Here is an 18,556-nt window from a genome sequence, read left to right on the forward strand (position 1 = left end):
GCTGGGCTCAAACATCCTTCCACCTCAACCTCCTGAGTAGCTGGGACTACAGGCCCACGCCACCACACTCGGCTAATTTTACGAGGTCTCACCATGTTGCCCAGGCTGATCTTGAACTCCTGGGCTCAAGCGATCCTTCTGCATTAGCCTCACAGAGTGCTGGGATTACAGGCATGAGCCACTGTGCCTGGCCTAGAATATTCTATTTCTTTTCTTTTCTTTTTTTTTTTTTTTTTTGAGACCAAGTTTTGCTCTTATTGCCCAGGCTGAGTGCAATGGCCTGATCTTGGCTTATGACAATCTCCGCCTCTGGGGTTCAAGTGATTCTCCTGCCTCAGCCTCCCAAGTAGCTGGGATTACAGGCATGTGCCACCATGCTCTGCTAATTTTTTTATTTTTAGGAGAGAGGGGGTTTCTCCATGTTGGTCAGGCTGGTCTTGAACTCCCGACCTCAGGTGATCAGCCTGCCTCAGCCTCCCAAAGTGCTGGGATTACAGACGTGAGCCACCGAGTCCGGCCTGGAATATTCTATTTATTTCTGGGTTTTTTTTTTTTTTGGAGACGGAGTCTCACTCTGTCGCCAGGCTGGAGTATAGTGGCATGATCTCTGCTCACCGCAACCTCCGCCTCCTGAGTTCAATCGATTCTCCTGCCTCAGCCTCCTGAGTAGCTGGGACTACAGGCATCCGCCACCACACCCAGCTAATTTTTGTATTTTTAATAGAGATGGGGTTTCACCATGTTGGCCAGGATAGTCTCGATCTCTTGACCTCGTGATCGGCCTGCCTCAGCCTCCAAAAGTGCTGGGATTACAGGCATGAGCCACCATGTCTGGCCTTTATTTTTAGAGTTGGGGTCTTGCTCTGTTGCCCAACCTCAAACTTCTGGCTTCAATCGACCCTCCCACCTTGGCCTCCAAAAGTATTAGGATTATAGACATGAGCCACCATGCCTGGCCAGGCTTCTTTTACTCTCATTATGTTGTGAGATTCAACCTTGTTGCAAATCACTGGGTTTGTTCATTCTCATTGCTGTCCAGTGTTCTACTGTGTTAATATACCACCATTTATCCATAATATAGTTGTACTTCATATAGTTTTTGGTATGTATGGAATATTTCATCAAAATAATTTTTTAAAATAAATGAATTACACATTAAAACTATAATAACTGCATGAAGATCTGCCTTAGGAGTTTTTGCCATTCAGAAGGATGAATCAGCCCGTTAGCCTTCTCCTTGAGTAATAACTTAATACACTCATCAGGGGTTCAGGAGAGGTCTGGGGTATGCCAGACAACCACAGGGAAAGTCATTCCAAATCATTTACTGGACACTGACTGGATACGCAGTCTTGTGCTGGGTTCTGTGGAGGACCAATGTGAAAACTCAGTTTCTTCACTCATAGCTGACATTTCTTTTTTTTTCTTTTTCTTTTTTTTTTTTTTTTGAGATGAAGTCTCGCTGTCTCGCTCTGTCTCCCAGGCTGGAGTGCAGTAGCACGATCTCGGCTCACTGCAACCTCTGCCTCCTGGGTTCAAGCGATTCTGGTGCCTCTCAGCCTCCTGAGTAGCTGGAATTACAGGCATATGTCACCATGCCCGGCTAATATTTGTATTTTTTGTAGAGACAGGGTTTCACCATGTTGGCCAGGCTGGTCTCGAACTCCTGACCTCAAGTGATCCACCCAACTCATGGCTGACATTTCTTAGGAGTGGAAGAGACCTCAGAATGTACTTCCAGACTGACGGGAGCTAGACAGGCAGGACCACTTCCCCGCATGGTGTTTTGCATGGAAAGTCTTTACTTGAGTCCCTTAGCTGATGTGGAATCAGAAGAGCAAAAAGGTCATCTTCAGAGCGGCCTGGGCTGTGCCCTTTTCTCTCCAGGACAGAAAAGTGGTAGTCACTTTTCCCTAGTACACATGCTGCTGGACGCTATCGCCCCAGCATTCCCATCCCCTCCAGGGGCCCTTGTCACTCCAGACCAGCAAGTGTGGGCCTTTATCTGGACTCTGCTTCCTCCTTGGGAACACCAGGTCTTGGAGCAAGAGAACTTGGCAGGCTTTCCCCATGGCAGTCTTATTCCTCCTCCTGTTCCTATGTGGAACTCCCCAGGCTGCAGGTAAGGGGCAAGAGGTAGGTGATTCCTTAGCTGTTTCCAAGGTTGGAGAGGGACTGCTGCTCTTTCTCCTAGGAGCCTGGCAAAGGCATCTGACTCAAGAAGATAGAATTACCCCAACTGATCTCCTCCTGCCTCTGACACTAGGGAAGACCCAGGGGCAACGAAGATCCAGGTTATGCAGTTTCCTTTATAAAATAAGAAGAATGAGTAAATGCTTTCAGAAAAGTTGAAATGAGTAGAAGAGAGGTGGGCATTTGCCAACTCTTTCAGCCCTTTCCCTCTTGCCCTCAGACCCCCTCACTGTCTGGGGGAGAGACAAGGAAAGCCCATACCCTATTCTCTCCACCTGTCTTATTTTTGTAGCTGTCACTTGAGAAAGGTGGTCACCAGCCAGGCCCGTGCTGGGGGACCCCAGAAGGGGAAGAAGTCAGGGTTGAAGATCAAATGGGGGGTTGTTGATCTGATGGAGGCCTCTGGCCTCATACAACCTTCTTCCCACAGACAACATCCAGGCCATCTATGTGGCCTTGGGGGAGTCAATGGAACTGCCATGTCCCTCACCACCCACTCTACATGGGGACGAACACCTGTCATGGTTCCGCAGCCCTGCAGCAGGCTCCTTCACCACCCTGGTAGCCCAAGTCCAAGTGGGCAGGCCAGCCCCAGACCCTGGAAAACCAGGAAGGGAATCCAGGCTCCGACTGCTGGGGAACTATTCTTTGTGGCTGGAGGGATCCAAGGAGGACGATGCCGGGCGGTACTGGTGCGCTGTGCTAGGTCAGCACCACAACTACCAGAACTGGAGGGTGTACGACGTCTTGGTGCTCAAAGGTGAGTGGGGGCATGCAGACCAGGGGTTACTGTGGGCCAGGAAGTTTAGGTGAAGAACTGAGGGGTCCCTCTCTCCCCCACAGGATCCCAGTTATCTGCAAGGGCTGCAGATGGATCCCCCTGCAATGTCCTCCTGTGCTCTGTGGTCCCCAGCAGACGCATGGACTCTGTGACCTGGCAGGAAGGGAAGGGTCCCGTGAGGGGCCGTGTTCAGTCCTTCTGGGGCAGTGAGGCTGCCCTGCTCTTGGTGTGTCCTGGGGAGGGGCTTTCTGAGCACAGGAGCCGAAGACCAAGAATCATCCGCTGCCTCATGACTCACAACAAAGGGGTCAGCTTTAGCCTGGCAGGTAAACTGAGGGAGGAGACGGAAAGGGATGTTCTTTCACCTCAGCCTCCCAAGTAGCTGGAATTACAGGCGCCCGCCACCATGCACGGATAATTTTTTGTACTTTTAGTAGAGACGAGATTTCACCATTTTGGCCAGGCTGGTCTCAACCTCCTGACCTCTAGTGATCTGCCCACCTTGGTCTCCCAAAGTACTGAGATTATAGGTATGAGCCACCGCGCCTGGCTCTAATTTTTAAACTTTTTGTAGAGACAGAGTCTTGCTATGTTGCCCAGTCTGGTCTCAAACTACTAGCCTAAAATGATCTTCCTATCTTGGTCTCCCCAAGTGCTGGGGTTACAGGCATGAACCACCGCACCTGGCTATTTTTTCTTGAAAGGGTGAATTACTATAAAGGGTGTGAGGGGAAAGTGTGGTTATAGTGGTGGTCTGCTCTGTAGTTGGCTGCCCATGTGTGAGCAGGGAGCATTGCCATTCTCTATTTTTTATTTTATTTTATTTTGTTTATTATTGTTATTATTATTAGGCCAGGCGTGGTGGCTCAAGCCTGTAATCCCAGCACTTTGGGAGGCCGAAGCAGGCGGATCACTTGAGGTCAGGAGTTCGAGACCAGCCTGACCAAAATGGAGAAACTCCATCTCTACTAAGAATACAAAATTAGCCAGGTGTGGTGGCACATGCCTGTAACCCCAGCTACTCGTGAGGCTGAGGCAGGAGAATCACTTGAACCTGGGAGGTGGAGGGTGCAGTGAGCCAAGATCACGCCATTGCACTCCAGCCTAGGCAACAAGAGCAAAACTTAAAAAAAAAAAAAAATTGTATTTTTAGTAGAGACAGGGTTTCACCATGTTGGCCAGGATGGTCTTGATCTCTTGACCTCATGATCTGCCCGCCTTGGTCTCCCAAAGTGTTAGGATTACAGGTGTGAGCCACCATGCTTGGCCTTTTTTTTTTTTTGAGATGGAGTCTTGTTCTGTTGCCCAGGCTGGAATGCAGTGGCGCGATCTTGGCTCACTGCAACCTCTACCTCCTGGGTTCAAGCTGTTCTCCCATCTCAGCCTCCTGAGTAGCTGGGACTACAGGTGCCTGCCACCATGCCCAGCTAACTTTTGTGTGTGTGTGTGTGTGTGTGTGTGTTTTGAGACTGAGTCTCTCTCTGTCGCCAGGCTGGAGTGGAGTGGCACGATTCCAGCTCACTGCAACCTCTGACCCCCTGGTTCAAGTGATTCTCCTGCCTCAGCCTCCCGAGTAGCTACAATTACAGGCATACGCCACCATGTCCAGCTAATTTTTGTATTCTTTTTTTTTTTTTTTTTTTTTGAGGCGGAGTCTCGCTCTGTCGCCCGGACTGGAGTGCAATGGCCGGATCTCAGCTCACTGCAAGCTCCGCCTCCCGGGTTTACGCCATTCTCCTGCCTCAGCCTCCCGAGTAGCTGGGACTACAGGCGCCCGCCACCTCGCCCGGCTAGTTTTTGTATTTTTAGTAGAGACGGGGTTTCACCGTGTTAGCCAGGATGGTCTCGATCTCCTGACCTCGTGATCCGCCCGTCTCGGCCTCCCAAAGTGCTGGGATTACAGGCTTGAGCCACCGCGCCCGGCCAATTTTTGTATTCTTAGTAGAGCCAGGGTTTCACCATGTTGGCCAGGATGGTCTTGATCTGACATGGGATCCGCCCGCCTCGGCCTCCCAAAGTGCTGGGATTACAGGCGTGAGCCACAGCGCCCGGTCTCTTTTTTGTGTTTTTAGAAGAGATGGAGTTTCACCATGTTGGTCAGGCTAGTCTCGACCTCCTGACCTCAGGTGATCCACCCATCTCGGCCTCCCAAAGTGCTGGGATTACAGGTGTGAGCCACTGCGCGTGGCCCCAATTTTTATATTTTTAGTAGAGATGGGGTTTCATCATGTTGACCAGGCTGGTCTTGAACTCCTGACCTCAAGTGGTCTGCTTGCCTTGGCCTCCTAAAGTGCTGGGATTACAGGTGTGAGCCACTGTGACTGGCCGCCGTTCTCTGTTTATGGGTCAGGGTGAGAGACCTGGAAAGGGGCAGAGTAGGGTGGAGGATATTGGGGGCAGGGAAACTTACAAAGTCTTCTGTTGGAAGAGCCCACCAGACTGTGGAGGGGAGGCCTCTCTTTGGGGCGCAGGGACAGGCCCCCTCACTGCCTCCTTCCCATCCCTCTGGTCTGGCTCTTACTACAGCCTCCATGGATGCTTCTCCTGCCCTCTGTACCCCTTCCATGGGCTGGGACATGCCTTGGATTCTGATGCTGCTGCTCACAATAGGCCAGGGAGTCATCATCCTGGCCCTCAGCATTGTGCTCTGGAGGCAGAGGGTCTGTGGGACTCCAGGCAGAGGTGAGTCCCTCCCTCCCGGGGGGAAGAAGAGGGCACGTGGGTGGGAGGCAAAGGGCTAGGCTCGCACCCTGCCTCTGTACCCCACCTCCTCTAGGGGAGGGGGCAAGGAACACGGCTCTAAGTTGTCTGCTGACTTCTCTTCTGTATCCCTGATGGCTCCTTCTCCCCAGCTGCCTCGATTCCTCAGTTCAAACCCGAAATCCAGGTCTATGAGAACATCCATTTGGCCCGTCTCGGGTGAGGAACAGCTAGGGAACAGAGGCTTAAATCCCAGAGGGGACTGGGGATGGGAGAGGAAACACGGGTTGGGTTGGGGAGGGGCCCTTGTTCCTGAGGACATGAAAAGTAGAGGTATCCTTAATCTGTCTCTCTGGAAAACCCCACAGCCCACCTGCCCACAAGACCAGGTGATTTTGGTGACATCTGCTGGGAAGTGTGACCTGCTGTTTCACTGGCCATCTAGCACCTGGAGTATTCCTCGACAACCTTGGCAAGGGGGGCGGGACTGCAAGTTCGACTTCACCGTCCAGCTGGCGTCCAGCAGCCACCAAGCTGTGTATGGGGAGGGGTGGGGGACTGAAGGAAAGGAGGAGCATTATTCTGTGATGTCACCTACAAAAAGGTTTGGTCTCCTGTCTTGTAGCAGCCAGTGGAGGGATGGCCTTGAGCCCGCAGTACTGTGGGGTTGAGGGGAGCCTGAGGTTGCTGGTGGGGGCAAGGAGGATGGGTGTGAGCAGGGAGGAGACAGGAATCTGGAGACTTGAGCAATGGTGGGGAATCCCCCACCATTGCTCAAGAGAGAGATGGACAGAGAGAAAAAAATAGAAGCACAAAGTGGGAGGACGGAGTGACAGAGAAAATGGAAAGACTCAACCCATCTCTAAATTAAGCCAGACCCCCACTACCCAGTGTGTCATCCTCACAAAGAAGAGAGGGAACAAGCACCTTTAATCAACCCCAGACTTCCTCACATGCAAGGGGAGGGAACTGAGTAGGGTAGAGATGCCTGTGCTCGGCTCCAACCCGGGGCCCCTCCTTATCCTTCCTTATCCTTCCTTATCCTAGGCACACACTCTTCCCTGTGGCGCTCTACCGGGGCATTCAGAGCATGTGAGCAGCTATCGCCACTCTGGCACTTCCTCCCTACTGCCCTGGGGTCACACCCTATTTCCCGGGGGCAGAGGGAGTGTCTACTCGGGCTGGCAGGCCCAGTGGGGGTGTATTATTTATTGGGCCGGGGCCATGCTGGGATGTTTGTGAATTATGGGCGAGTCTGGGCTGGTGAAGCGAGGGAGGGTATTGATGCTCCCAACTTGGCCATTCCTCAGTCTCAGGCAGAAATGAGCTGAGCTCCAGCCACACCCTCACAAGCAGCTCCACTGGGTGCCCTTTTGTGTCTCTGCTCAAGCTTGGGCCTTACTGGAGAAAAGCTTTCTCAGAAGTCTCACCTAATGCCTTCAGGCTGCAGGGGCTTAAACTAAGCCATTGGCAGGATAAAGGAAGCAAATGACACAGATGGAGAATGAGGGGAGTGCTGTGGTCCAGGTTCCAGCTCCAGCCCAACCCACCAAGCAGCTATAGTTCACTCTTAGAGCTCACACACACACACACACACACACACACTGCAGTATGTGCAGTATTACTGTACTACTAGATAGACCTTTTATTAAAGGTACTCTTCATAGTCCCCCAAGCCCTCCATCCTGAGTTCCCAACCTACCACATTAGTCTTTCCTAGCAAGACTCTCCTCCTTACCATACCTGATGCCGCTTTGATCCCCTTGCCTGAGATCCACAGTGTCATCAAAATGCCTGCCTTGCCAGTGACCTGGGCTGACAGGGGGCATCAGCAATGGGCATCTAGAAAAGACAAAAGACACAGAATAGGTGTTCTTTATGAGGTTGGACTGTGGGCAGGTGCCTCCCCAGGCCTTGTGAGGGGTCTGTGAGGGGGTCTCCTGAGAGATCTGGGGTCTCTGTACAAAATTAGGTTGTCGGGCATGTCTCAAAGTGTCTGTGCAGGTGTTTCCAGGGCCGTGGTGATGGCGGCGGAATCCTGGGTTGGGGGCTGCAGATCCACAGAAGCTAGTGGAGGAGGTGTCCTCTCCTGGCGAAACTGGCCACAAGGAGGGGCAGGGAGACAAGGAGGCTGGTGAGCTGCTGTGGGGAAGCGGCCATGTTGCACAGGTCCTGCTAGCAGCAGTGGTGCCGCAGAATGTAGGAGCGCAGCCAGTAGGTGGCATGGCTCGGCAGAGGGCACTGGGCCCTTGGGAGGCAGCCTTTTCGCTCGATGATCTCACTCTGATCTGTGGGATGAAGGAGGCATGCTGAGGCGGGGGCCGCAGGAAAGGCGGGATGGATGGAGGTAGGGAGCCGCCTGGAGAAGGGCCATTGGACCAGAGTCCTGAGGTGCCAGTACTTATGCTGCAAGCTTCATCGTCCTGACACTTGGTGGGAACAGGGTAGCAGGGTTTGGCCAAGCTGCAGGTGTAACAGCGGAGCCTTCCCCGGGCAGGGGACATGGTGAGATCTGTTGAGGCAGCAGAGATTAGGAGAGCAGGAGAAGCAAACCCTCCCTGTGGGGCAGGCAGAGGCTAGATCCGGAGAGGGATCTCAGAGAGAGGTGACACACAAAGCAGAGAGAGGAAAGCTGTGGAACAAGGGAGGAAAGCAGACAGAAGTAGAAAAAGTGACTGGGCGCAGTGACTCAAGCCTGTAATCCCAGCACTTTGGGAGGCCGAGGCGGGCGGATCATGAGGTCAGAAGATCAAGACCATCCTGGCTAACATGGTGAAACTAAAAATACAAAAAATTAACCAGGCATGGTGGCACGTGCCTCTAGTCCCAGCTACTCGTTAGGCTGAGGCAGGATAATCGCTTGAACCCGGGTAGCTGAGGTTGCAGTGAGCCGAGATCATGCCACTGCACTCCAGCCTGGGTGACAGAACAAGACTCCGTCTCAAAAAAAAAAAAAAAAAAAGAAAGACACAGAGAAGGGAGGGGAGACCATGCAGGAAAAGAAACAGAGATGGAGGCAAGAGCAGTATAGGGATTGAGAGATGAGCAGACATGAACAGAAGCCATGAGAATCAGAGGCCAACATAAAAAGAGTGAGACAAAAAGCCAGACCCAGCAGCAGGGAAGTAGAAGCAGTCAGTGAAAAAGTTAAGTAAATGGCAGCAGAGACAAATAGGAAAATAGAAATTGACATTGACCAAAGGGCCCAGCACAGAAGCAAGAGGTGAAATAAGGGATAGGGGAGACAGGGGTGGGTCAAAGATGCAGCAAGGAGGAGACAGTTATTCTCAAATGCTTTTGAAAGTAAACTCTTCCAGCCGGGCGCGGTGGCTCAAGCCTGTAATCCCAGCACTTTGGGAGGCTGAGAGGGGGCGGATCACGAGGTCAGGAGATCGAGACCATCCTGGCTAACACGGTGAAACCCCGTCTCTACTAAAAATACAAAAAACTAGCCGGGCGACGTGGCGGGCGCCTGTAGTCCCAGCTACTCCGGAGGCTGAGGCAGGAGAATGGCGTAAACCCGGGAGGCGGAGCTTGCAGTGAGCTGAGATCCGGCCACTGCACTCCAGCCTGGGAGACAGAGCCAGACTCCGTCTCAAAAAAAAAAAAAAAAAAAAAAAAGAAAGTAAACTCTTCCTTTCCCACCTCATCAGGCTGGCCTTCCCAGTGGCTGGTCTCCCTGAAGTCCCCCACTCCCCCAGCTCTCTTCTTGGCCTCTTCCAGCACTCCCACCCCTCTCCTCCCCAGCCCTCAGGTTCCTCCACATGCCCTTGTCCCCGCCCCCAGCCCCCTGACCGCTGAAGGTTCCCCAGTTCACCCTTACCCAGTGCACCACAGAGGAACAGGACACAGAGGAAGATGCTGGAGGTGCCCATGGCCAAACGCAGGGTCAGGAATTGGGGAGAGGTGATGTGCGTCCTGAGATCCCGGGATTTGTAAAGTTGGAACATTTGAGCAAGACAGGGAGGAACCAGTAAACAAACACACCTAGGGAGTGAATCTGGGGGGCGGAACCGTGACCAGATTCACCAGCCTGACCCGAAGGCAGTGGGGGCCCCCAGCCTGCCCCTGCTAGGAGTCTGCCCTTGCCTGGAGGGTCTCCTCTGCTCTCTCAGCATGTTGTCTCTGTAACTTAGCTTCCTCTCCTGCTCCTGAGTTGTGTCTGTCGCCTTCCCTCCTACTCCTCTCCCTCCCTCCCCATGTCTCAAGCTGCTCCCTGGCTCTCTTAGCTTGTCTCCGTCTTTGTTTTCTCTGTCTTTCCCCCTCAGTGCTTTCATGTCCTTCAAGGTCACCCTCCTAAACAACCCTGGCATGGATCTGTTTGAGTTTAGAATCAACAATACCCCCCCACACCCACCCACACGCACACACAAAGCCCAGCTGTATAAGGGCGGACCCCACCCAGCTTCAGATCCCTTTGATTCCCCCAAGCTTCAACATTCCTACCCCATAATTATCCTTGACAGCTTTACTACCTTGGAGGAAAGAAATAATCATGGGTGGGGCTGGAGGGCCAGCCGGATGTGCTTGCACTGGGGAGAAATCACTACAAAGGAAGGCATGGATAGAATTTGGGGTAGGGGGGTGGTGATAGAACCTGGAAGACTGGGGTTGAAGAAATTGGGAAGGAGGAAGGCCCATCTGGGGAATCAGAGCCAGCATGTACCAGGAGGAGTAAGACTAGGAACAGGGAGTGAAGATACGGGAGACACAGGTGCCCAGGAGAGCAGCTCTTTTAAAAAACGTTGATCTCAGGACCTCTTTACACTTTTCAAAGTTACTTAAGACTCTGAAGAGCTTTTCTTTATGAGGTTATATCAATATTTACTATATTAAAAATTAAAACAGATCATTTAAAGTAGGTATTGATTTATTTAAACAATAAAAATAATAAATTATTGCGTACTAATAAAATATGGTTTTGTGAAAAATAACTATTATTTCCCCACAGCACAGTGAGAAGCTGAGCATTGCTTTACATTTTTGTGAATCTAATGTCAGGCTTCGTGGGAGATGCCTGGGTTTTCCTATCTGCTTCTGCATTCAGTCTGTTGGGATATGTTGTTTTCATTGAAGTCCAGTATATGAAGAAAATCTGATCTTACACAGATAGTTGCAAAAGGAAGACCCTCAAGGACCCTATGAAAGGGTATCAGGGATCCCCAGGGGTTCTTCTTGGTCCACAGTTTCAGGACTGCTGCTGGGGATAAAGGAGTTTGAGGACTCCAGAGGATGCTGAGGGCATGCCGTGGGGCCCCTCCCTGTCCCCACTGGGGCCCCTGGTGCCTGCTGGGGGAGACTCTTTCCTCTTTTTTTATAGCCCTATAAAGCTCAAGGCAAGGGGGATATAAGGCAGGTAGAGTCGGGCTAGGGGAGGGGGGTGGGCGGGAGGTAGAGGCGGTCCTGACACGGGCAGACTGCAATGAAACCCCAGTTTGTTGGGATCTTGCTCAGCTCCCTGCTAGGGGCTGCCTTGGGTAAGGAGGCAGCCAGCTAGCCTCTCACACAGGCCTTCTGCCAGCCAGCTCCACCGAGGGCCCAGGTCCAGCGCCTCTTTTCTCCTGCCAGGAAACCGAATGCGGTGCTACAACTGTGGTGGAAGCCCCAGCAGTTCTTGCAAAGAAGCCGTGACCACCTGTGGTGAGGGCAGACCCCAGCCAGGCCTGGAACAGATCAAGCTACCTGGAAACCGTGAGTCCTCCGTTTCTCCCTCTTCTCACAGCCTTTCCCTGCCTCCAGCCCCACGTCAATCCTTCTGGCTTCCAGAACCCTCCAGGCTCAGTCTGGGTCTGGGCAGATGGTGCGGCTGTCAGAGGAGAGCAGTCTGTACCCCTTCTGGCTCCTGGCACGGAGCCCCTGAGAGGCCCACAGTCCTTGTGCCCCCACCTCCCCACCTCCTTACTCTCCCAAAAGAATCTCATAGGCCCATTAGCTCACAGGTGAAGAGCTCTGGCCCTGAAAGGCCAAAGTTAAAACCAAACTTCAAATGGCATTAGTCAAGGGCCAGGGAGGGGTGTGTGTGTGTGTGTGTGTGTGTGTGTGTGTCTGTGTCTGTGTGTGTACATGTTCTTAATATTTAATTTTAACGTAATTTTGGATTGACAGAAAAGTTGCAGAAATACTCAACTTTTCCTAATGCTGACATCTTACATAACCATGGTACAATTATCAAAATCACAAAATAATGTTGATATAATACTACTAACTAATCTACAGACTTTATTTGATTTAGCAGGATCCTACGTTGCATTTAGCTCTCGTGTCTTCTTTGTCTCCTCTGATCTGTGCCAGTTCTGTTTTTGTCTTTCATGACCCCGACATATTTGAAGAGCCCTGATAAATTATTTTATACCTAGAGTTTAAAAAATCACTTTTAGGGCCAGTGCAGTGACTCACACCTGTAATCCCAGCACTTCAGGAGGCCAAGGTGGGAGGACCACTTGAGCCCAGGAGTTGAGACCAGTCTGGGCAACATAGGGAGACCCTGTCTCTACAAAAAAAAAAAAAAAAAAAAAAAAGATTAAAAAATTAGCTGGGCGTGGTGGCACATGCTTGTAATCCTAGATACTCAGGGGGCTGAAGAGGGAAGATTGCTTGAGCCTGGGAGGTTGAAGCTACAACGAGCCATGATCATGCCACTATACTCCAGCCTGGGGAACAAAACGAGACCCTGTCTCAAAGAAAAATAAACAACAATCATTTTTAGGCTGGGCTCAGTGGCTCACACTTGTAATCCCAGCACTTTGGGAGGCCAAGGCAGAAGAGTCACCTGAGGTCAGGAGTTTTTGGTAGAGATGGGGTTTCACTGTGTTAGCCAGGATGGTCTCGATCTCCTGACCTCATGATCCACCCGCCTCGGCCTCCCAAAGTGCTGGGATTACAGGCGTGAGCCACCACACCCGGCCAAAAACTGTTTTTAAAAAATTAGCCAGGCATGGTGGCACACACCTGTAATCTCAGCTTCCTGGGAGGCTGAGGCAACAGGATTACTTAAGCCCAGGAGTTTGAGGCTATAGTGAGCTGTGATTGCACCACCACACTCCAGCCTGAGTGACAGAGCAAGACCTTTTCTCTAAAAATAAATAAAATCATTTTTAGATTTTTAAAAAAATTTACATGCCGGATGCAGTGGCTCACGCCTGTAATCCCAGCACTTTGGGAGGCCAAGGCAGGTGGATAACCTGAGGTCCGGAGTTTGAGACCAGCCTGACCAACATGGAGAAACCCTGTCTCTACTAAAAATACAAAATTAGCCAGGTGTGGTGGTACATGCCTGTAATCCCAGCTACTCAGGAACCTGAGGCAGGATAATTGCTTGAACCCAAGAGTTGGAGGTTGCGGTGAGCTGAGATTGCACCATTGCACTCCAACTGGGCAACAAGAGTGAAACTCCATCTCAAAAAAAAAAAAAAAATTTACATATACTTGATATACTAAAAATTATTTTATAGAATGTCCCTCAATTTATATTTATCTGATATTTGCCATGATGAGATTGAGGTCATGCATTTTAAGCAAGAATATTGCAGAAGTGACGTTGTGTCCTTCTCATTGCATCACATCAGGAGTTTACAATGTCAATGCATTAACTTTGATCACTTGGTTTCAGGGAGGTGTTTTTTGAGGGGGCTGAAAATTCCTTTGGGCTCCTTGAAATCACATCTGCTCTGCCCCAGAAGGCAAGTCCTGAAGCCAGGAGTCCAACACCCCAGTTTCATTCTCTCTCTCAGCCCCAGTGACCTTGATTCACCAACATCCAGCCTGCGTCGCAGCCCATCATTGCAATCAAGTGGAGACAGAGTCGGTGGGAGACGTGACTTATCCAGCCCACAGGAACTGCTACCTGGGAGACCTGTGCAACAGCGCCGTGGCAAGCCACGTGGCCCCTGCATGCATTTTGGCTGCAGCAGCTACCGCCCTGACCTGTCTCTTACCAGGACTGTGGAGCAGATAGTGGGAGTAGGAGTAGAGAAAGGAGCAAGGGAGCAAGGGAACAAGGGACATCCGAACATCTAATGTGAGAAGACAGGCATCCTTCTGTGAGTCATTAAAATCTATGCACCACTCTACAGCTGACTGGAAAATTGCATCTATCTTTGGTTGATGGGAGGACTTAAAGGGTAATATGGGGCATCCAGGTTCTAGTTTGGGGGTTACCAAGCAACAGCGGGCTTAATTACAGTGGTGCACTCCTTAACCAACTAAAACCCAAAGACAGTGGCTTCTCTGCCTTCTGTGGCTCCTGGATCCTGTTGCTAGGTTGAATCTTCCTTAGCAATGAGATTCACTGAGTGGGGTTGCCAGGGTTTTGTGAGCCTGAGTCTGGGTTTGCTCCCCTTTCTCCCATTTGCAACTTGGCTCCCAATAAGACTATTTTGAATTGAGAAAATAAATGTAAAAACTGTGATCGGTAAAAACTGCTTGGTGCCCTACTTACTAACCAGGCCAGGTGAGGCCTCTGACTCTAACCTGAGAGAAACTGAAGAAACAGGGTCTCGGGCCCCATCCCCATGTGCCTCTCCTATCCTTTCTGGAGAGCCCTCAAGCCAGGCTGCACCTTCTTCTTGGCAATACATCAGGGGTGTGGCCTAAATTTGGGATATGAGTTGTTGTGTGCCACCTGGAGACACTGGAAGGGAGGATGAAGACCTGAAAAACCTGTTTCTCCATTTTCCCTAGCCCAGCCTCTCAGGGAACCTCCCTGAAGGATTCCTGTGTAAGGGTGGGAGATTGAGAGTATTATTTCCTGGGAGGTGACCTGACCCTTAGGTCTTCTGATAATAAAAAGACATTTATGGCCGGGCGCGGTGGCTCAAGCCTGTAATCCCAGCACTTTGGGAGGCCGAGACGGGCGGATCACGAGGTCAGGAGATCGAGACCATCCTGGCTAACACGGCGAAACCCCGTCTCTACTAAAAAATACAAAAACTAGCCGGGCGAGGTGGCGGGCGCCTGTAGTCCCAGCTACTCAGGAGGCTGAGGCAGGAGAATGGCGTAAACCCGGGAGGCGGAGCTTGCAGTGAGCTGAGATCCGGCCATCTGCACTCCAGTCCGGGCGACAGAGCGAGACTCCACCCCAAAAAAAAAAAAAAAAAAAAAAAGACATTTATTACTCAAAACGGAAAGAGGTCAGTATGGGGGATGGGGTACTGTATGGGAGCCTATACAGCGAGGTCATCAGGTCCTTGTGGGAGCCTTCACTGGGGACAAGACAGAAGCCCCATTTCAGACCCAGATCCCAATCTCTTCTCAAGAAGGGGACAGTAGAGTGTAGGAAGCAAAGCGGGGAGCCCTTCTACGAGCTAATGGGGAGGCCCTGGAAGGAAGTGGGAAGGGACCCGGAAAAAGCAGTGAAGGGTGTGAGGTGGGAAGGATGGATGAGGAGACCTCTCGGAACAGTGTTTAATTAAAGAAATGGGAGCTAGGGAGAGACCATTCTGTAAAACCAGGGGATACGGAGACAGGGTGAGAGGCTCAGGCCAAGGCAGGTGGGAGGAGGGGCAGCCAATGGAATGAGTCTCAGTGCAGCAGCCAGAGGCCAAGGCCAGCCAAGGAGGTAAGGAAGACAAGGCCCAGGGCTGGAGTGGGCCGGGGGCCTGCACTGTTGCAGTTGTCCTTGTTGCAGCAGGTGGTGTTATATGTCAGGCCCAGCTTGCGGTTGGTTTGGTTGAAGGCCTCCTGACAGGGCTCTTCTGGTGTGCCACAGCGCAGATTGGAGAAAACCCACATCTTACCTAGGGGTGGCAATGGGCAGGGAATCAGCTAGGATGGGCACCTGGCATGCCTGTGTCCACCTCCCCACCCCATCCACCCACCTAGGCTTCCTTTCCCTCCCAACTCTGTCCCTGGCCCTCCCCTTCTCTTTTCTCAGTCTGATCTTCCTCCTGCATGTCCTTACCCACCACTCCCCCAGTCCTGGTTCTATCACTTGCTGGCCATAAGGCCTTGGACCTGTTACTCTCTCTCTCTCTTTTTTTTTTTTTTTTTTTTCAAGACAGAGTCTTATTCTCACCCAGGCTGGAGTGCAGTGGTGCCATCTCAGCTCACTGCAACCTCCGCCTCCCGGGTTCAAGCAATTCTCCTGCCTCAGCTTCCCGAGTAGCTGGGATTACAGGCACCCACCACCATGCCTGGCTAATTTTTGTATTTTTAGTAGAAATGGGGTTTCACCATGTTGGCCAGGCTGGTCTTGAACTTCTGACCTCAAGTGATCCACCTGCTTTGGCCTCCCAAAGTACTGGGATTACAGGCATGAGCCACCATGCCCGGTTGTGTTACTGTCTCTTTTTGAGGCCGTTTTCTCAAATATAATAATAGCGCTAATAGCGACCACATCACAGGGTTGTCGTAAACACTAATTGAAAAAAAGACATGCAAAGACATAGAATGTTGCACACAATCATCTTTGGCCAAATATTATCATTGCTATAATCTTCTGCTTCTCTGTCTCAGTCTTAGCCCCATTTGGGCCTCAATCCTGGCCATAGAGTCTCCCACCTCCCTGCTCTCCCCACTAAGGAAGGGGATGTTACCAAGGTATGCATGCGTTGTCAGGCATTGCTGTCCTGGCTCCAGGCGGCAGGACTGCCGGTCCACACAGCCCAGCACAGGGACCTTGTAGCAGGAGTGACAGCGAATGTCAGCTGGGAAGACACAAGTCAGGCTGATGAGGTCTCTGACTTACCTGGGGATAAGCTGAGCTGGGGGCGGGGGTGGAGGGTGGAGAAGAGCCCATCACGTAGGTGCTCCCCAACCTGTTTGGCTGTTTGGTCTAGTAAGCACAGAGCAGGTGAGTGATGCAGGGAAAATGGAAAGTAGGCGGCAGGTAAGGGTAGAGTTGTTGCTTTGTGAAAGACCCACGCCCTACATATCTTCCTTCACTCCACCCCGTTTGGAGATGAGTCAAGAGGGACAGAGCTATGAACAAAAACATGGGGCTGGAGATAGATGGAATGTGAGGAAGATACCATGGGGAAAGAATGTGGGTGGTGAAGGAGGAGATGGAAACTTAAAAGAAGAAGAAATAATAAAAATGAAAATCATGACAGTTACAACACTGTCAGAAATATCTTGGAACTTGAGGTTGGCGAGAAAGCCATTTGTGGCCAGCTTTAGCAATTTACAATTTACTCTTCACCTCCTGGAGCCGGCAAGAGTGTGGGAAGAGGAACCAGACCTGAATAGAATCCTCTCACCCCAGTAGCTCTTCAGCAGAAAGGAATGATACCTGAGAGACAGATCACCAGATTCCATCTTAGCACCTTATCAAAATGGAGAGGGTGGATACAGAAGGCGGCACCCCGAAGTTCCTGCTTCAGTTAATTCAAGGTTTGGGCAGGCAAGTTTGGTGACGCAGGGTCCAAGGGTGGAGGAGCCTGGTAAGTGCACCTCAGTGAAATCCACTTCACCCTGGAGGTGAGTGGCCCAGGTGTCCCCTCTTCAGAAGGTTCACGAAAATGCTCTATCTCCATGGAGGCTCTTAGATGTCACTGCAACCATCTAGAAAGCTTGTATCCCTGGTAGGGGAGTGGGTATGCAACCCAGGAGGGGAGTAGGGGGTATCTAGGAAAGGCCATGGCTGAGGGACTGAACATCTGAGTCCCTGATGGAGTAGATGGGGAGGGTGGGCTACAAAAGGAGCCTGGGACTGGATGCCTAGGTCTTTGAGAGGACACCTTACTGAGCACAGCAGATAGAGGAGAAGACAGGTAAGCTAGATTCTGGAGAGCTGCATATTGAAGTGGGGCTGATTGGGGAACTGGATACCAGAGTTTCCAAAGAGGGGACACCTTGGAGTGGGGAACAGGGGACCCAGAGCCCTGGCAGGTGAGAGAAATGGGTCTGTCTTGGAGGTGGGGAGGATGGATGGAGACCTGGCATTTTGAGAAACAGAGCAAGGAGGCTGTCATAGGGAAGCCTGGTCTTGGTGGCACAGGAGAGCTGAGCCAGTTGGGGCTGGGGGTGTTGGGATCCCGAGTGGTGGGTAGGGCAGGGAAGTGGATAGAGCAGGGTGTAAAGGTCCTGACCAGGCAAACCAGGTCCTTGGGGCCCCCAGGTGCTCACCTGAGACCCAGCAGAGCAGAGCAGACAGGGTGAGCAGCAGAAGGGCTTTCATGGCGAGGGTCCTGAGAATGGTGGCAACCACAGCAGCTGATAAAGTAGATTTTCAAGGATCCAGCTCTGGGAGTTGAGTGGCCTTTTTGGAACTTATAAACCCAAAGGCTCCTCCCTTCACTGCCTCTGATAGCCCCTCCCTTCCCACTTACTACACAGCTGACCACAGAAAAGACAAGGGGTGGGGAGGCACTGAGCAGGACAGAGTGGGAAGTAGGGATGGGAGAGAGGGATGGGGAGGGCAGGTGCCACTAGTGGCCAATGCCATTGTGGTTCTTGGTTTCAGGCCAAGATGCCCTTCCTGGCCCCCAGCTAACAGTCCTGCTGCTGAGTCCTCTGAAGGAGCATCATCAAAGGCCTCTGTGATTTACAGTGTCCATGGTGGTAGCTTCTGCTGGTTCCTGGGAAATGGACAAAAGGATGAGGCCCAAATTAATTGCTGAATTTGGGTCCCTGGGTCCCTGCTGGACATTGATAGGGACATGCTGGTGGAAATTGGGGATGGAATGGGTCAAATTAATCTCCATTCAGGCCCCACTCGGTCTTTCCAATGCCTGCTCAGCCATCAGTGACTCATTGATGGCTTCTGTGATGCCATAGCAGCAGAGGCAGGGGCTGGGGCTACTCATCTAGGGGAGCCACCACAGGTCTGCTAAGTAGGGGCTGCCTCAGGCTCCCATGAAGGTTCTCAGGACGTCACCTCGGCTCCACTTGCACTTGGTGTGGCCTTGTTGCTCCAGTCCAGCAGCAGCAATTGTCCTAGGTGTG

The 18,556-nt window shown here is 51.6% G+C and overlaps 4 protein-coding genes across 6 annotated transcripts; 2 read left to right on the top strand and 2 right to left on the bottom strand.

Annotated features, from left to right (window-relative positions):
* Positions 1-1,966: 1,966 nt before the first annotated feature.
* On the top strand, positions 1,967-11,260 carry LOC104678143 (lymphocyte antigen 6 family member G6F). Of its 3 annotated transcripts, XR_004056808.1 has the most exons (7): positions 1,967-2,122; positions 2,624-2,953; positions 3,037-3,300; positions 5,501-5,656; positions 5,827-5,893; positions 6,043-6,212; positions 11,243-11,260. XR_004056808.1 is itself a non-coding variant. In XM_010383360.2 (6 exons), exons 1-6 carry the CDS (start codon positions 2,071-2,073, stop codon positions 6,065-6,067), a joined length of 894 nt encoding a protein of 297 aa, XP_010381662.2. In that variant the 5' UTR covers positions 1,967-2,070; the 3' UTR covers positions 6,068-8,472. The 3 variants fall into 3 exon arrangements, 2 of the variants coding, with proteins under 2 accessions (XP_010381662.2, XP_030784588.1); XM_010383360.2 differs by lacking the exon at positions 11,243-11,260 and having other exon boundaries at positions 6,043-8,472; XM_030928728.1 differs by lacking the exon at positions 11,243-11,260 and having other exon boundaries at positions 2,027-2,136; positions 6,043-8,472.
* LOC104678144 (lymphocyte antigen 6G6e-like) lies at positions 7,742-9,682 on the bottom strand. Its single transcript, XM_030928729.1, is given in 3 exon segments — positions 7,742-7,955; positions 8,054-8,186; positions 9,498-9,682. Coding segments are annotated over 3 exon segments (474 nt in total). The 5' UTR covers positions 9,625-9,682.
* On the top strand, positions 11,060-14,032 carry LY6G6D (lymphocyte antigen 6 family member G6D). The gene is made up of 3 exons (XM_010383362.2): positions 11,060-11,151; positions 11,243-11,365; positions 13,405-14,032. Exons 1-3 carry the CDS (start codon positions 11,097-11,099, stop codon positions 13,626-13,628), a joined length of 402 nt encoding a protein of 133 aa, XP_010381664.1. The 5' UTR covers positions 11,060-11,096; the 3' UTR covers positions 13,629-14,032.
* A 742-nt stretch (positions 14,033-14,774) lies between these two features.
* LY6G6C (lymphocyte antigen 6 family member G6C) lies at positions 14,775-17,949 on the bottom strand. Its single transcript, XM_010383359.2, has 3 exons — positions 17,738-17,949; positions 16,207-16,317; positions 14,775-15,408 (listed from the first exon to the last, which is right to left on the bottom strand). The coding sequence occupies exons 1-3, from the start codon at positions 17,787-17,789 to the stop codon at positions 15,194-15,196; spliced, it is 378 nt and encodes a 125-aa protein (XP_010381661.1). The 5' UTR covers positions 17,790-17,949; the 3' UTR covers positions 14,775-15,193.
* Positions 17,950-18,556: the final 607 nt, after the last annotated feature.

The sequence above is a fragment of the Rhinopithecus roxellana genome, chromosome 4 (genome assembly GCF_007565055.1).
Source record: "Rhinopithecus roxellana isolate Shanxi Qingling chromosome 4, ASM756505v1, whole genome shotgun sequence".
Lineage (NCBI taxonomy): Eukaryota > Metazoa > Chordata > Mammalia > Primates > Cercopithecidae > Rhinopithecus > Rhinopithecus roxellana.

Bases quoted from the DNA above. Each gene is read 5' to 3' on its own strand.
- LOC104678143 (XM_010383360.2), top strand. From the start codon at position 2,071: ATGGCAGTCTTATTCCTCCTCCTGTTCCTATGTGGAACTCCCCAGGCT. The intron at 2,123-2,623 runs GTAAGGGGCAAG...TTCTTCCCACAG, and splicing joins TGGAACTCCCCAGGCTGCAG to ACAACATCCAGGCCATCTAT. The intron at 5,657-5,826 runs GTGAGTCCCTCC...CCTTCTCCCCAG, and splicing joins CTGTGGGACTCCAGGCAGAG to CTGCCTCGATTCCTCAGTTC.
- LY6G6D (XM_010383362.2), top strand. From the start codon at position 11,097: ATGAAACCCCAGTTTGTTGGGATCTTGCTCAGCTCCCTGCTAGGGGCT. The intron at 11,152-11,242 runs GTAAGGAGGCAG...TTCTCCTGCCAG, and splicing joins CCTGCTAGGGGCTGCCTTGG to GAAACCGAATGCGGTGCTAC. The intron at 11,366-13,404 runs GTGAGTCCTCCG...TCTCTCTCTCAG, and splicing joins GATCAAGCTACCTGGAAACC to CCCCAGTGACCTTGATTCAC.
- LY6G6C (XM_010383359.2), bottom strand. From the start codon at position 17,789: ATGAAAGCCCTTCTGCTGCTCACCCTGTCTGCTCTGCTCTGCTGGGTC. The intron at 16,318-17,737 runs GTGAGCACCTGG...GTGTCTTCCCAG, and splicing joins TCTGCTCTGCTGGGTCTCAG to CTGACATTCGCTGTCACTCC. The intron at 15,409-16,206 runs GTAACATCCCCT...TGCCACCCCTAG, and splicing joins GACAACGCATGCATACCTTG to GTAAGATGTGGGTTTTCTCC.